Consider the following 18,322-nt stretch of genomic DNA (forward strand, 5'->3'; position numbering starts at 1 on the left):
TTACATCTTTTGCTGTCTGTTTCAAAGAAAACTAATCTTTGAACACTAAGTACTACATTTGCTGCTTGGAAAACTAATGCACTGACACTTCAAATTCCCTTAGCCACATAATCTCATGCCTTTTTGGAAGATAAACACAAAAGCAGAGCAACTACTGTTGCCAGACTTGTCAAGAGCTTAATAGCCTGCCAGAAAGTAGTTCTTCAAGCTTCCTCTTGATGAAACCACAGGAGCTGAATTTCCACAGCTGATGTCACTGGTAAGTTACAAGGACCCTAACCTGAAAACTGATGTTAACAGGAATAGACAGTGCTCAGAATTTACAGGACAGGGTGCTCTGTGAATATGAGTCAGGTCAGTGGTGCTGCTGAAGAATTCCTTTATCCTTCAAATAAGTGGTGGTGAAAAAAAAGGTCCTTTCTGAACTTGCTTTTCAGCTGTTCTCCTATTTTTTCCCTGGTCTTCTACATGATGCTCACTATTTTTACCCATCAGTTTTGATTGCTCTCCCTTTCCTAAGTGACCCGGCACTGCAAAACTAAACTGTCAAAAAAGAACTCGAGCTTGGGTTAAAATGTAACACTTCCAGGGATGGGGCATCCACAGCTTCTCTGGGCAACCTGTTCCAGTGCCCCACTACTCTCACGGCAATGTGCTGATGTGCTGAGCACTAACGTTTCATCTTGGTGAAAGCAACAAAATGATGTTACTCCTGCACTCCTTTGGGAGGAGCAGTAGAGTCCCAAACCACTGCCAGTCCCTGACCAAGAGACCACAGTCAGAGCCAGACAGTGTCTTGCATAAGAGGAATAGAAAGAATTGCCTTATCATGGCATTTTGTTGTTTTTTTTTTTTTTCTTTGTGCACATACTGTCTACCGAGTAAGTAAAAACACTTTAAATTTGGGAAAAGATTTATAGAGAATAATTAATTTAACTACAGGCATATGAGAAATAAGATCAAATCAGCAAGCAGATCTTTCCTACACCCCTCATAAGAGTTTACACTAAGCTCACAGTAACATATGATACAGTGACTTCTGCCACTATTTCCTGTTGGTCCACTTGCAGTGTCTGGCTTCCTGGAGCTTTCAATCTCACATGATGGTTTTGCAATCACTTTCAAGTCAGCATAAATCAGTATTCCTGCCAAAAGAGGAAGTCTCCCACCTCTGCCTGTTCATTACCTGATTTTGTGTGCACACTGGTTTTGGTTTAATTGGGCTCATTTCACTGAGCTGCCAAACAGACTCTTGGGCTTGCACAGGGAGCAGGAAGAGGGAATAAGCACTGACGGGCAGGTGAGAGGAAGCATTTCTCTGCCTTCCTCTGCTAATACTGGCTTATGCCACTTAAAGTGATCATAAAACAAAGTACCAGAACCTTGACCTTGTTTTGACTGATGCAGCACAAGTGAAGAAACAACCATACAGTTTAGTACCCATATCTACACGTTCATGTCAACCTAAAAAAAGCCAGTTTGTTTCCCTTCTCATGAGACCAAATATAAAATGCCTAGGGAGGAAACCCTCCTTGTTTTCCTACCTTGCTCCACTAGTGCCTTTACTCTCCCAGGAGTTCCAACCCCAATGTGGAACATGCCTTTCTCCAACATATTCATTTGTTCCTTTATCTAATTTGAAGAGAGAAAGAAAAATCAACAGTAAACCCATAATTGTTTTTAAATTTCTTCTCAAGGAATTGGAAATAAATTCAAGATCTCATTGTATTTCTTTCTAGAACACCATCAAGTAACAAATGATCTTTGCCTTTCAAACTGTCAGATGAGTATATCTGGAAGAAAGTTTAAGAAATAGAACAAGCCAGCTGGGCATCACACTCCTCTAGAAGTTCAATCTTTTTTAACTTTAAAAATCTGCTATAGCACCAACTATTTTTGGAGGTGAGAACAGCAAGATTCCTTCAGCATTTAAATAAATGCTGTGGAATACGGAAAAGCTTGAATTAACTCTGAAGTCCTTCAAGATGAAGATACTGGAAAAAGGTGAAATAAAGCAAATGACATTTGCATGTTTGACAGCATTTATAGCAAAGGCCAAGTGTCCATTCATTATGCCCAAGACCCCTATAATTTGTGCTTTTTAACAGGTATAGATACTGGGCATCCAGGCATTCAATTTTCAGAATCCAGAGGATGGTGGGTGGTGGACAGTTTGCTTCCACAGACCTGTGTGGGTGAGCCTTCTGGCTCTGAATGAGCACTTGATGGGGATGTGGAACAGTGAAACTCAGCAGGTGCACAAGCATCTACATTCTGCACAGGGTTGCACCAGAGCTACTGGAGATGGTGCTTAGTGAAATTCTTCACAGTGCAGCAATGGGCTACCAAAGGAAGCACTACTTAAAGGAAGGAATTTCATATAAGGACTGTATGAAAGGCACTACTGCCAAAGGATTTAAAAAGGAAATCCTATCACACTATTTAGCTGTTTACTTGCTCTATTAAAATTCCCTACCTTTATGTGCTTTGCAAACAACTTGATGACTCTGCAATCTCCTTTAAAGGCTGTCATTGACCTAATAATAAAAAAAAAGAACAGTGAAATACAAGAAGCAGGGCTGGGCTTAAGACCACACATGAGGAAAGAAAAACCAACTGGCATTTCTCAATACGTTTGAGACACACACAGTCCCCCAGTGAACTCTGGTTGTACTCTGAACACTGTGTACATTTTTGTTTGCTACTCATCAACAGAGATCAACAACTGGACAGACACAGTGGAAGATATCAGGGCAATATTGTTTAGATAGCTTGTCAGATAATATTTAATATTATGGCCTGCGCTTTCACAGCTAGCTTAGTTCAAAACTGGTTAATCACCAAATCCTAATTAAAAAATAATTCAGTTACTGAGATAAAGGCATTAATGAATATGAGTGTGTTTCCAGAAAAGGAAGGATGTGTGAATGGACAAATCTACATTTCAAAGTCTTCCTGCAGCATGGCTGCTGGGAAAACTAAGGCTGCCACTGTCTTTACTGCAGACATTGTCCAAATTCCAATTAACCAAATGAATTTGTTAGAAACTTTGACTTGCTTTTCTGACACTCCATTTTGGCACACCATAACAAATCTATGTTCTTTATTCATCAAACAGGAATTCAGTATTTGTTGAATGTCATTTAAGACAGCTTGTTCTGTATGCTTCTTGCAGTGCAACAAATTCTTAATTTGCAAAGCTAAAGGTTTATCTACATCTAAACCACCTAAGTCTCAGGTGCTAGTCTCTGCATGCATGTCTGGCACTTATCTGCCTTATCTATGCTGATATCTGTGTCATGGAATCAAACTTCCCAAATCTTCATCTCATTTTGTACTGACAGGCAAGTAGGGTCAAAACATAGAAGACAACCATGAAATCTGTGAGGTATCCATCAATTCATCAGAGTCAACAAAACTCCTGGCATGAGAAGGGGGAGGAAAGAGAAGGGGAAAAAACAGGGACAGGGCACACTGAAAATTGTCATCTCTGCCCAGCAGTTTTGCCAGCCTGAGCCAGCTGAGAACACTGACACAGACCTGGAGGCACTCAAGCCAGACACACCTTGCCATCTGAGGCTCTGAAATGCCATGTCCTTGCTGCCTCTGGTGCAAAGCCTTGACTTCTAGTGGTAGATCATGATGCTTTATGGGTTTACTGGTTCCCAAGTATAGCATGTTCCATGTTTCCCCTAAATTGATTACACTTTTGGATTTTAACAAAAGCAACACTTCCCAGGCAACTGAAGTACTGAGCATTACTTGAGTCCAAAACCGAACACCACACTCCCAGAGTTTAAAGGAGGAAGGGATATTGCATCAGTTTGAGTCAGTGAATTTGCTGGCTAGCAGAGGACAGTGTCCCAGTTTTGCCTTTTTGCCTCTGGTTCCAAGACAAAACTCCTGACCGACTGCCAACCCCAACACAGCCTTTGCTGTTGACATACTTGATGAGCTCCAAGGAGCGAAGGGCAGAGCTGCAGAGAACCAGCATCACCACTGACTTCTTCTCCTTGTGGCTTCTCCGGAGCTTCGCCCACTTAGGGCAGACTGCAATGGAAAAGCCCTTGTACCCACACAAAGTGCTACATGCCACAGTTTTAAATTACTAGAGTACATGATGAATGGCAGCCAGCAGCAAGAACACACATGCTGACTTCTCTGAGGTCTGGAACTTTGGCATCCCTTTTGCATTTAGTCATGGCTGAGAAACTGGAAAATGGAATGCCCAAAATAAATAAAATACAGAAATATCACAAAAATGAAGAAACTAGATAAGCATTAACTATCAACAGTTTTTAAGGTGATGAGCCTATTGTCTTTGTTTGCCACATATGCCAATTTGTATCAGAGAGAATCATCTGCCAAGAAGCATTTACCAGACCAGAAGTTCTATATAAATATACAAGAGAAAAAAAATTCACTTGGTTCCTGTCAGCTGCAGGACTTTCATTCTAAGATAATACATACACCTACTCATAAAGCCACAATAAATTACTGACAAATAATAACCAGCAATTATAAGAAAGCCTAGACCATTTTTGATACAAAAAAAAAAAAAGAAAAGTGATAAACTAAATAAGAGCCAGAAAAACAAGACCTGTCATTAAAAAAAAGTTAAAAGCCTTAAAAGAATTAATATTTCATAACAAACAATATTTGGACCTACATAAAAAAATGCAGTAATATTGTCTTAATAATATTTTTCATACAACTTTCATCTAGACCACCATTTAAACTCACTTTCCTTCAGGTATGAAGAAAAACTGTGGGTAAGATCATTGGCTGGCAAAAAGCAGGAATCTGGAAACATAAAGGAAAAAATATTTTTGTTGGTGTATTTTAACAGCAAAGGGAGAACACATGTTTGCAGCAAAACCAGTTATGTGGATGAAATCCCACCTTCAAAAATCCATCATCAATAAATTACCATTTCTGAAACAAAAATTAACATAGAAGAAACTTTGTATGGGTTAAATCAATGAAGGTAACATCTCTGAATTGCAATTTCTTTTTTTTTCTCCCAGCCTGAAACCTTGAATACTGGGCTGCAGTACAGGTGTGATCACACGCTTTAAGAAAGTTTTCACATGTCTTTGCCACAATGAATCAAAGCCTCAGCCAAAAGCCTTACAGCCCTAGACTGCTCCTCCAATGTACCTGTGATGAAATATGTTTGTACATCCCCCAAATGATTCATACTGTGTAATTGCAAGAATCTACCAATAATTTACTTGTTAGTAACTTTGTTCACCTTCTCGTCTTTCATATTGTGGCAACCCACCTAATTATATCAACCCTAACAGCAACAACTCCATTGCATTTTCAGTGCTTTTCTCTTCCTCCATTTCCTGCTGACTTCCTTTTCTCTAGTCACTGTGTTAACTAGGAAGTCTTTTAAAAGCACTCTGTGACAAACATGTCATTTAATTTCGTATAATGGCAATGAAGATCCTAACAGGTCCTTTCTCATGCCTATACAGAAAATCAAAGTTCTTAAAAAGGTGATTAAAATTCCATGGACTGAAAACTTGCCACTGTTGTTAAGTGCTCTTTGCCTGATGGAACAACATGCTTTTAACAATTAACAATTGAGCATTAACAATTCTTCTGTCCCTAAAGACTTACACATTTGTCACCATCTTGCACGAAGCACAGCCCCTAGGGTGTCCATGGATGTTAGCTAATACATTTTCTAAACTAAGGAGGTTTCTTCAAAGACATTAATCATGTTCACATGGATGGTGCACTGTACTAATGCTGAGAGCATCCACCCAAGATCTACATCAGAACAGAAAATGTGACAAACTTGCTTTGTGGCCAATGCCTGGCTGTAAGTCCTGTCTTGCTAAAAACTTTTATTTTGCACTCATTCCTATTAAATCCTGAGATTGACATTAACTGAAACTTGAGTTTCAAAGGAAATGAATATGTACAACTGAAGTGTCAGCAGCTGATGTACTTTAAAAATCATGTTTAAAAGATGCACTTGATGCTGGTGGGGACGGGCAGGGCTGATCTGAATACACGGTCTCATTAATGACTGACAGCTCAAGAGGTGCTCTCTGAAGGACACAGCTTCAGTCACTGACTCCTCACCAACAGTGCAGCAACACTGCAGTATTTACAACAGTTTTAAATAGAAGTTTCAGAAAGGGGGGAAGAAACACACAGCTCCAGACTGCAGCAAGAGACCACGCTGACTTTCTGACCAACCCTGACCTTCTGCACTTTGCCAGTGAACAGGGACACACCACTCCGAAGTAGCTGCTTGTTATTTACTCAGTGCTTTGACGTGAATGACTTGACAGCTGTACAAGTTCATAAACTCCTTAGCACTCTAAGCTTTCAACTCCCAGCAAAAAAATTACGGAAAAAATATAGCCATCCAACACATATGGAAATGGGTCACTTCAGTAGCCCAAAGGGCTCTTTTAATAAGAACGAAACCAAACCAATTTATTATTTCCTAAAAATCTTATATACAAAAAAAAAAATACTTAGCACAAGCTTTTCAAAGAAATCTACATGGGATTTCTCCAGGTTTTCTTGACCCAGTAACAAAGCTGAGACTGTCCCACAGAAATAACGAAGGGTCAACCTAGAATCATGGGGATTAAGGAAGAGCACATTCACCTAGAGAGACAGGCTTATGCATTAATAAATCAAAAACACTGCTGGACTAGAAGGCTTCTGCACTGGGCATAGGTCACTGACAGTTCAAGAAGTCTCAAAGGCGAGTGCAGGTTGGTTACCAGGCTGCTGCTCTTCATGAGCCCTACCAACAAATAATGGACAGTGTCTCTGTCTGCACAGGAGGGGCAGAGAAGTTCAACATTGCCATCATCTCCAATGCAACCTCCAGCTGACAGGAGCTAAGCTTACTCTGTCCTGCTTTTTGCCTCTTCTATCTGTCTTTTAACTGGAGGCAGGATACAGGGAACAAAAAGGGTCCCCATGGCTGAAATTTGGTCACTTCACACATTAAAGTGACCAAAATTATCACCTCAATTCATAACCACTCCCTGAAAAACCACTGCATTCAAAATCTCATACCCATATGAGAATGATTTCATTATTTCTTTGTCTATTTCTGTCAGCCCCTTATTATGCATTGACTCAGATAATCCCAGGAAAAAAATCCATCTCTCACAGCATCTTGGGAGCTACTATTAGGAATCATAAAATTATTATCAGAAAAGTCAGCTCCAGAAATTAATACTTTATAATAAAAAGATATATTATTCATTGCAATGTTTTATTTCCATTCCTCCAAGAAACCTCACATTCATTCCAAAGAAACTAACATTTCAACTTAAACAGCATATTAATATACAGTAAAAAAGGAAAATAAGAAAATATTTTCATTTAAAAGTACAACTCCATTATGTCCTAAAAGTCTTCTTTCCTCTGCAGAAAAAGAAGTCAATAGTATCATGAAAAAACCATTATTTATATATTAAATACAGGATGAGTTACCTGACAGCTTTAATTCCTCTATTTCAATCACAGAACGGTTTTCACCAAAATGTTGATTAAGCAGATTTTGTAGATCTGCAGGGACACCAGGTTTTGGAGCAGATTTTTGCAGAACATCAGAAATCTTCTTCTAAAAAATCCAAGTAAAATGGATTAAGATGGTATTTCTACACAGTTCTTTGGCTAACTAACAACACTGTACATACATGTTCCTCCATATCTTTACACAGTTACATCAGTTTAATTATGGCTTAATTGGGAAAACACCTTACAATGGGACAAGATTCCCTTTGTCCTTAGAGGGAATGCAGACTTAAGATGCAAGCTGGGATACTTGGACAAGATGGTCTGTGAGCCTGAGCATTAAAAATCTTGTGCACTCACCTGAAATGCTGCTGTAACAAAAACAAAACTGAAAGCTATTTTTCGAGTTTTGCTATTGCTACACTTTAGTATCAGATTGAAAATTCAGGCTTTTCACCCCCTAATTTGTTTTAGTTTATTATTCTTAAGGCATAACAACAGGAATCAAATAATAATATATTATGTGGTTATATTGTTATTTAAACAGGGTAACTATCTATTTATATTTAGAAGGGAAGATGGTTAGCTATATGCATAGAATACCATGCCAGGGTGATGAAAATTAGTTAAAACAACAGAACCACAGGTCAAGCAGCAGGAACTCACAGCTGCTTTGTTCTCCCACACTGTAATTTTTTTAAAAAACTAATAATTTTTAGAGACTGAACATGAGTTCATAATGATTGTGTTTTGCACCTTAGGAATGTTACTAAGGAACAGGTCTGAATTCTCACTGAAGTGAAAGGATTGCTGTATTTTTTGCCATAAATAAATGGAATATGTGGGCAGAATAGCCCAAGGTTCCCATTGACTGATCTGCCAGCATTTAACAAAAGCAAATGATAAGTATTTTAGAAAACAGCAAATTTGCAAGGATAGAGGCAGTCTGGAGAGAATGACAAGAATGTGATGCCTCTCTAGTTCTTGCTGAGATCTGTTTAGATTTTGAAAGAACAGCTCAAGGTTTCTCAGCTGTGTAAGCTAAACCGAACTCATCATCAAGGGGACACATGGTAGCATAAATCTAGAAGTGAAAAGGAGCAGAAGGGTGTAGTCAGGATGGAGCAAAAGGGTCTGTATTTTTGAGGCAAAGTGGGATTTCACTGGCAAAGTGGGATTCCAGTGGATCTGGAAGAATTTTTAGCAGCTTTGGAGGGACAGTGGGTACCTCCAGTTTGGTAGGCTGAGGTTCAGGACAGCAAAGATCAATGAAAATTTTGAAGAGAAGCATGGCAGGAATTTTAATGTCAGGGACAGACCTTCTTCCATTCTTTCCCTCACTCCATCTCAGCACCCACTCCCTCCTCTCTTCCATTCCCCATCACTCTGTCTGTCACTCTTGCCCAATACAGCCCAAATACTCCAGTAACATCAACATGAGGGGCAGAGTGCTGAACAGGGAAGAGCCATCTGGGGGCTGCCAAAACAGCAAAGGCAAGGCAAGCACTGCCTCTCCCAGCCATTGCCACTTTGGCACTGCCTGTTTCATCCCTACTAAAAGCCACCTGTGGGTTTGCAAGACCCCAGCTGAGTCTTTGACAGTGGGAGACATGGAGATGAAGTGTTTCTGCCTTCCTCTCAGTCTAGCTTTGACCTGGTGCAAAGCCCTCTGCAGTCCCTGGAAGACTTTGTAGAGGACCTCTGGCTGTTCTGCAGGTTTCTGCAGTGCTTCCATCTGCAGGATTCCTTCCCAAGATTCCCCTTCACTTACCACTGTTGTATTTTCCTGCCATGGAACAAGTGTCTTCCCAAGGCATGACCAGAGGCCATGGGAGCACAGCCAGCCTCTCTGTGAGACCCACAACCAAACCTCTCCATTGTTCTTCCCAACAACCCCACAGCTTTTCCCCAGCCTTGCCTCACAAGCTGCCTCTGAAAGGATTCACATTTGGGAACCTCTGATTTAGCAGACAGCAAGACAGAACTATCAGGCTCATTTCACTTGGTAATTCAGTGTAATTCACAGGACTGTTACATCATTCATTGTACCACTTGGTTCCTACAGAAAAATTATTGCCCTCTGGAGCAGAGAAGCGAGAAATTCTTTAAGAGAAAGAGCAAGGACACCTGAGCAAACTCACTTCCTTCAAGGAGTGCTGTGGGGAAATGTTCCTCATGCAGGAAGTTTTATTATTTTTCTTCCAATTCATTCCAGATGCTTAAAAACAAAAGGGCTTTCCCCCCTTTTCCTTACTTTTGGAAACGGCACTTTGTTTGGAAGCCAGAGATCAACATAATAAATGTTTCCTAATGGGATTTTTTGACAGGCTGTGTATGTCAGCTTAGTGGCCCACTGAAAGCAAAGGTGTAAGTAAGCAGCTGCTGTCTGCTGAGAATGGGGGTTCTTGCTAGGTGGGTTTGCCAGCCTCTGCCATGGCATGCCTTCACTCTGGCTCCAGTTGAGTGAGTGCTGCACTTACTCTGCCAGAGCCACATTGAAAGCAAAATCCCACTCTTCCCATTCCCTGGATGATTAAGAGGGCTAACATAACATAAAAAGGCCACCCCTCAGCCTTCTGAGGGTGCCAACTATTTACAGACTGTCCCCCTACAGAAAGACAATTAACTTGCCTGGTGCCAGATAATCTCCATTTGGACTGCAGGGTGTGTTTGTTGTTGTGGGTGAGGATGGAGCACGGCCAGAGGGACAATACAGAGTATTTATTTATATACTTATGCAGAGAGGAGAAGAGTGAACAAGGACAGTCCTTGGCTCAAAAGATGGAACAGCAGCTGGAGCCTGACCACACTGTGGGAATGGGTCAGATTCTGCAGCAACTGAAGTTCCACCTTTCTTCCATACAGTCACCCTTTCCTGGTGGGCAACACTTGCAAGTGGGGTGTAGACATATACAACCTGTGGCAGAACCAGTCATCAGTTTCTCTGGGTCTGGATTGAAGGCACTTGAGATAGTAGTTTCATGTCTGGGCTCAGGTATTTATTATTTCTTATCAGTAAAACAGTCTCACTACTGTGAGCTGGCAGCTTTTCATTAGAAGGCACAGAATGGCCAACAATCTCTTGTTACAAGGTATTTTAAGACTAAACTATCCAATGAAGAGCTGACACCAGGATTATTTTCCCTTTTAACCCAGTAACAGATCCCACAGAGCCTGCAATGCAGACTTTTCTGCCCAATTACAAAATGCCACCCAAACCCAAGAAGAAGAAGGAAGAAGCATGAAGAAGAAACACAGGATGACACCCTGTGCCCTCCATCTTGCTTCCATCCACAATATACTAAAAATGCCAAAACCTCAATTTCTCCCCAAGTGATACACCTACACTACTCTCTATAATCTATTTCACACTTTTGTGGATTCCAGTCTATCTTGAAGTCTAGGAAACTTTCTCCATGAATGAGAGTCAGAGTCAGTGCTCCCCTGGGGGTCAGGGCACCCCAGAGCAGACAGAGAAATATTCCTGGTGCCCTGGGTTTCCACAACAACCCTTGAGTGGAACACAGACATAATGGCACAGGTCAGGTTGGGAATAGGTTTAAAAATTAGGAATTTCTCTTCTTCTTTTAAAGAGGTTGCAATATTATGACCATATTACTTCTCACCATCACAGGGTTGTCCCCATTCTGCATCTTGTAGCAGCATGGAAACCCAGTGCCCAGACCCCAAACACACTCTGGGACACTCCTACCTTCTTCCTCCTCTTTGCCTTCACAGCACTCTCTTGCTTTTCTTCAGGCTGACTTAAAAAACACTCTGTAGGCTGCAAAACACATTAAAAAAAAAGAGGTAAGGGAAAAAAGTCACCAAAGGAAGGCAAAGGAGGTAAGAGGAGATACAGAAACTATAATGCTGGGCTAGGAAAAAGCAATTAAAACTGAACTTTCCCACCCGTAGAAGGAATCAAATCCTTACAGTTATATGTATAAAAAGTAATTTTGAAATTGAGATTGCTGTTGCAACCAAGAGAGGGAATAAAAGAAGAGAAAACTGAAGCATTCAGGGTATAGTCATAATTCCATAAAATGGTGAAAAGCAAGTTTTGATACATTAAAAAAAAATCAGGAGGAAAACATGAACAAAATCTGCCACTAAATTTATGTTTTTAATCTCTGCTATTGTGAATGATAATTTTTCTAAACTTTGCCAGTGGTGTTCTAAAATAACTAGGTCTAAGGAGACATCCAGACAGAAAAAATAACATGGAACTGGGCAAGATTAATTACAAACAATCACGCTCTGAAGTTCCGTCTACACTTGTAATACAAAATTTAGGAAAACATATTTCAAATTTGTCCTACCCCATTCTTGCTTTGACTTTTCATAGCAGGCAGGGTCAAATACACACAAGAAAAATACATGGTGCTATCATTAACCCTCTTTTGTGCCTGAGTGAAGAGGCTGAATTGGTCCATTTGTACCAGAGTCCCTGTACCCATAATCCAGGGCTAGGATTTCACTGTAGCCACCCAATTGTCCAAAACAGAGGAAGCAAGGCACAGACTTCTCGTGTTTTGAGTGTAGCAATTCTCTTTTCTTTTGCTTCTTAGGGCCTTCTACCTAATGGAAGTGTACATTTATCTACATAGACAGGCTTTGGAACTTGTAAGTGACTTGCTGAAGAGCAATGGGAAAACAGGCTGAGCTGCAGGAAAATGCTCCACAGGACTATGATGCATATGGTTGCAAAACTCTGCTCTTGTGAGGGAATGTAGAGAAGACTCATCACATGGAGCATTAAAAAGCTCAGGAACAGCAAATCCAGCACTCCTCGCTGGGGAAAGCCTGAAGGAAAAGTATCAGCAGGAAAGGGAGCCTAGCTGAAAGTCAGAGAAGCTGCTCCTCTGTTGCCTTGGGAAGACAGCTTCAGTCAGGCCAAGAGGGACAAAGGAAAGCAAAGAGGAGTTTAGAGTATCTGAGCCTTTCTGAGCCCTCCTTGCGCTGCCCCACCTTAACAGGAGGACACTTCATGGCAGCTGGTGCAAAATGACCCAACCCAGCACACTCCTGCCTTTCCAAGCCCATTCTCACAGCCTTATCAGAAGCACTTTTTGAGGTTTAATTGTTCATATTATGCCTTCTTTTTCTCCCCACTCTCCTTGCTAAATTAGCTATTAATGCAGGTAACCACCATGCTCAACACAAATAAATGCGCTCTTACTTTCTGTGCTGTGATGCAGCCCCAGCCACTGCCCTTGCCAAGGTGGTAGTGTTGTACAGCAGTGGCTCTGAAACTGGTTGAGGATGGAAATGAAACTTAGGAATTACCAGAGAAGGTTTGGCTGGGGACTTGCTACAGCTAGAAAAGCACTCCACTGCTACAGCTGGAATGTAATGCAGCCTGCATCAAAACCCAGGAGAAGCTGTGATAGGGATTATATCTTGCCTCAAAAACAGAAATCTGTCCCTGTGATTTTCTCAGCTATAAACAAAGATTATCTTCACTAGAAATGAAGGGAATGACTGCAAGTGGAAACTCTAATTACCAAAATTGTTCCAGAGTTAATATAAGTTTTTTTTTTTTTTTGCTTTATTTTTGGTTTGTTGCTATTTTAAAAAAATCTCTGTCCGGACTCTGATTCAACTGTTTTTAAAACACCACCATACATTTCTTCATTCCTATCCCTACCATTAGCATTCCCAGACATTGAGACTGAAACAGAACTACCCTCTGCTCTACTCTTACACATCCCAGCTGTCCATAGATACTTAAAGGCCATTAGCCAGGTGTTTTAATCATAAATTTTATGCTCAACATCATATTTTATGCAGAGAACAAGCCTTTGCATTGCTTCAGTCAAGGGCTACCTACAAGCAATCAAAAAGTCAGTGAAGGGCCAACCTGAAACTCTGTCCTCCAGCAGAGAATTATAGTTCCCTATCCCAGTGGTGCTTCCAGCATACTGAAAAATGTCACTCATTCACTTTGGGCCCATTTCTCCCTTATTATACATCATGAACTGCTTTACATAACTCTGCAAGTGCTCCCAACTCGTATCTCTATGAGAAAAGAATGAAATGTGTCACACAGCTGAAAAAAATTCTCTGAAAGAAAAGAACTTCTCACTGCTAAGCCTTCATTCAAATATGTGAAAGTACCATCAAATGCCATGGCTTCTTTTTTGAAGACAGTATGTAACCCTTTCTTCAACAGCCACAGAAACAGCAGACAACACAAGCACACAGCAGGCTTGTAGTCAAAGCCTTGCTTCCTTAGAGAGAAGCATGTTAACACTCAAAATTGCCTCCTTTACACAGCATATATAATATTATGCCTAAATTATTAGCCCAGCAATAGTAAATCTATGTTATTAAGACATTAAAAACAGTGACATAAAAAGAGAAATTTTGTGGTGGTGAATGGCTGTAAACTTACACATCTTTGATGATCTACAGTCTAAAATATTTCAGCATCTGATCTATCCTGAACTTCTGACCCTTATCCAAGCATTAGTTGCCTACCTACTCATGCAATAGCTCTTTGCATGCCACCTTTATGAAAAGGTCATTTGCAGGCTTTTCTTATGCAAGACACAAAGCAGACAACCACTGTTTTTTGACACAGCTCCCTTGTGCTCTGTGTTTTTATGCTATTTTTACATGGAAATTCTTAAAATGCAGAAAACAGGAAATTTGTGCTGAGACCAGTGATTTATGAACTAAAATGTCATAAATTCCTTGTTTGTTAATCACACACAGAGCATAAAATATTTCCTGTATTATATTTCTAACATGCTTTTTTTCTTTTCACGTTGCCAAAGTGATGGGAAATTCAAATGCAGAGTGAAAACAGTCTTGCATGTGTGTGAAAGTTTACATTCCAGGTCAGCCACACACTCTGACTTTTGGGGTTTGTGACAAAGTAAACACATCACTGCATCACTCAGACTGGAGAGAGATCACTCATTTCACTGTAAGCCTGAGGACAGCCTGCAGACATGGAGCATGGATGCTCATAACTCTGTTGGGTTGTCTCGTGACAGGCTTTGAGGTGCCAAGTCCATTGCAGAACAACTTCCAGCCTCTGAATAAGGCAACATTAGTAAAATGGGTTTTGTTATTTGCACCAGAACTACAAAACCACCAGCTTTCCATAAATAACTCTGATTTGGTATGTCTAAAAGATGGGCAATAACCCATCTGTGACTTTGAGCTCCCATAAAGCATTTCCCTCTTGCAGTTTCACATCTAAACATCAAATTACCTGATTCCAACATGCAGGCTGATATTCTTTATATGACAGAAAGAGCAGTGGCAGGTGTTCTGCTACAGCTGAGCAGTGCCAGGCTACCTTGGTAAGTAACTTGTGTTGCCTAAACCTTTCTAAGGCTCTCATATAAAGGGTCAAGCAACCCTTCCAAACAAAGTGTCTTAACCTACTACTAAATGCCTAAGTGAAAATGGTGATAAAAGGTGGCTCCATAAGAATTCTCACTCCTCAGCATCTGACCCCCTGGCAGAGCATGCACAAAGGCAATACAGCTTTCTCCTGTATTGCTTGGTTATCTTTCCTAATCAAAACATTGATCTCATCCAGATATTTGGATCACTTCACCTTTGGTCTCTTTGGAAAGACATCTAAAAGCATAGTAATTGCTCCCATGTTGTTTACACTTCTCTGTTACAAAAAAAGAACATCCCTGTAAATGGCTTTCACTTGGGAAGTTGCCTAGGCATTACAGAGTGAATTTACTATTGACCTAGGGGTCAAAATTGATATCCATAACCTCAAGGAGAGATAGCTTCCAATGTAATTTTAGCTCTCTGACAGCCACTCAGTCAATTCTCCTGTGTGGTATGAGGAAGGCAGAACAAATTTACCTTCAAACAAGAAACTTCATAAAATCAGCCAACCTCTAGATGACTTTTTCCCTCAAACTGGGGTGATGCTGATGTTCCTTGGCATACTCCACGTAATGCTGAACAACATAGTTCCTCTTGGCATTAAATGAAGGTTTTAGCAGTGCAAGGGTAAGACCTAAATTCTTTTTCACTTGGACCCTGAACTGGGGACATGCTTGGGTAGATAATCTGTATAACAAATAAATATAGCTTTCCAGACTTTGTGCAGGGAAAGGGAAAAAATTGCAAGGGAAGATACTCAGTAGCACCATCCAGGCTTGTACCACTGGACAGTCACTTTGTAGGACAGGCCTGGCAATCTCAACTCACACAAAACAAGTGTGAAGTTATTGCTGAAATGTACTAGAATGTGATCACTTCCAAATAAGACAACATAATAAAAAAAAAAAAAAACCCCAAAAACGGAACAGATCAGAGAGAGTGAAGAAAACTGTCCCGTGACTGAAGAAAAAAAGGACAAAAAGGACATTACGTTTCCCTATGCATCATCATTGTTGTGCTAAACAATTACTTAATTTACATACCTGCTTTCTTTTCTTTTTCACAGCAGGTTTGGAATCTGAATCTTGACATGTTGCTGAGCTTTTTTCACTTGCTTTTTCAATAGCTTCATCATCTGAAGGATCTAATCAAAAACAAAGAAGAGTTCTTGTTACTGTTTTCCAAATCCACCTACCCATCTTTGCATTCAAAAACAGGCATAAAATCTCTAGCTGAAAGGTTGTCACCATAATACAATCTCATGATAGGCAATAAATACAGCTGTAATAAATACATTCTACTTGCTAAGTTTGCTGATACTTATTTCAAAATAAAGTTATTTCCTCCTATTAAAACAAGTCTTGCAGGTGAAGACTGCAAGTCTTGCAAGCCAACACATATAAAAATGCATGAAATCCCCATTCCAAGCTCCCAAATGCCTTACTGGCACACGTTAAAGAGGAAAAATTACAAGACAGGTATAATGTTCTATTGTAAAAAAAATATGCACACTTCCTGCAAGTACATTTTAATTGTGTCTCTTACTTCAGCTGTAATTAGACAAAGGCACCACTCCAAAGTTTGAGCAGAATGTCCACAAGACTAAAAGGACAACTAATTAAATTCAGGTGTCTCTACCCATTCTCTTCTTCATCTCTTTTATCTACAGAGAGACTTTGAGGGAAAAATAAATGCACAGCAACAGCTCCCTTCAACAGTTTTATAATAGTGCTTTAGATGGATTCAAACACAGACTCCTCTACTGGAGACTGAGTTACTTCCCTGATTATTGCCAGAAGAGTTTTCATCCATCAAACTGAATTAATTCAACTTCTAAAATTGGAATATATCTGCCCAACAGGTATTCAGTCATTATTGCCATCTCCTGTATTCCAAAGCTGTAAATTCACAGCTTCAAGATTAAGTTATTTATTTTGAAAAGAAAAGAATAGAAGGATTTCTTAAGCATCACCTGAAGTATAGATGATATAACTATTTCTATGCATCACTAGTTGTGAACAGAGTAAACTGATGGCCAGAGAACATGAGAGAGAGAAAATCAGTCATAGCTGGTATTTACAAATTCCATGTTGAAATAGCTATCTGCTGAATAAAAGGTAAGTGAAAGGATACATGAGAAATATGCAAAAGAATTTAAGCAAGGATAAGGAAAGGGATGAAAGAGGGGGGGAAGAATCTCTGTTAATCCACAAATGTAGCATTACATATTATGTGGCAATAAGGCAGTGGCTTTAAAAATCCAAATGTGACAGAATGGGTAACAAAATGGGTATGTATTTATTCCTAGAAAGATACCATCTCATAACCTTCACTCCTTTTTCCCACCTTGAAAAGCCTGTGCAACGGTCAACACCCTAAAGTTGGGGTCTGACAGCTGTTAGGAGTTCAAGAAAGTTTAGGAAGTTGAAAGATAGGAAAGAAAATCAGCTTTGTTTGAGGAGGTTGGATGCCACTTGTCATGAAATTTTACTTGATATAGATTAGATTCTAAACCACAAGATCTTTAGAAAGAGAGCAGCAACTGAGAAGAGAATTTGTTTTCTGTTCAGTAAGAGACTCCCAAGTGAAGAGGGTAGATAAATATATTAATGAACTTAATTAAAACCAAAATAAACGCCATGGAAGAAATGACAGAACTTGTTTGTATCTTAATATAAAATGAAGTCATTCTGAAATCTTAAAATAGGAATTCACCAAGAAAAGCCCTCGCTTTCCAGCTCTAGAGCAAATGCAGGAATGTGTGCAGCAAGTGAACATTACAGCTCAGCTGACCTGTCTGTTATATTCTCCTTGCAGGCACAGCCTCAACCAGAACTGAATGGACTGTGGCCACACCAGTGCCAGAGCCAGGCAGAAATGATGTGCCTAGCCCTGTAAGTCCAACATGTGGCAGCAGGTGAACAGGGCAACAAAGAAAGCTCAAAGTTTGTTGGACAAAGCTTTTCCTTACATTACAGAGCAAATATCCTTCTCTTGAGGATGTCCAAGTGCTCCTGTACCATATGGCTATCCCTGCACAGCAGCAGATCTTTCCTGCCTATTTCTCTCCAAAGTCACTGAGCCCTTATGTCCCCCATCCACTTTGGAATCTCAGATACAACACTTCGTTAGAAGAAGCTGAAAAATCACATCATTCAGCATACTCCAGAAAGTTCAAAAGGTGTCTTGGTAATTCAGTGTTACCACTGGCAATTACCATGGCCTTGCTGCCCTGTGGATCACCATTTCTCTGGCTAATTTATTGTCCTGTATCTTGGTAGAGCAGCTTCTGTATTGAAGGGACCCATCACTGACTTCTGTCTCATTTGCCCTGACTCCAGAGATACTGAAAAGTGACCAACTTTAACACACACCAGCTCCACAGCCCTGGGGCTTGGACACACTGCATTGAAGCAGGCTGTGGAGAGATGATATAAATGAAGTACATCAAAGA

General features: G+C 40.2%; 1 protein-coding gene across 4 annotated transcripts in view; it reads right to left on the reverse strand.

Annotated features, from left to right (window-relative positions):
• Window positions 1-18,322, reverse strand: part of CMSS1 (cms1 ribosomal small subunit homolog) — a 220,513-nt gene that overhangs the window by 4,565 nt on the left and 197,626 nt on the right. For all 4 annotated transcript variants that reach the window (XM_009095435.4, XM_050972957.1, XM_030234379.2 and 1 more), the window contains exons 2-8: window positions 15,912-16,012; window positions 11,216-11,287; window positions 7,480-7,609; window positions 4,744-4,803; window positions 3,948-4,050; window positions 2,477-2,537; window positions 1,545-1,632 (exon numbers count right to left, since the gene is read on the reverse strand). In XM_009095435.4, the coding sequence (XP_009093683.1) occupies window positions 1,545-1,632; window positions 2,477-2,537; window positions 3,948-4,050; window positions 4,744-4,803; window positions 7,480-7,609; window positions 11,216-11,287; window positions 15,912-16,012 (615 nt within the window). The remainder of the gene's footprint in view (window positions 1-1,544; window positions 1,633-2,476; window positions 2,538-3,947; window positions 4,051-4,743; window positions 4,804-7,479; window positions 7,610-11,215; window positions 11,288-15,911; window positions 16,013-18,322) is intronic.

The sequence above is a fragment of the Serinus canaria genome, chromosome 1 (genome assembly GCF_022539315.1).
Source record: "Serinus canaria isolate serCan28SL12 chromosome 1, serCan2020, whole genome shotgun sequence".
Lineage (NCBI taxonomy): Eukaryota > Metazoa > Chordata > Aves > Passeriformes > Fringillidae > Serinus > Serinus canaria.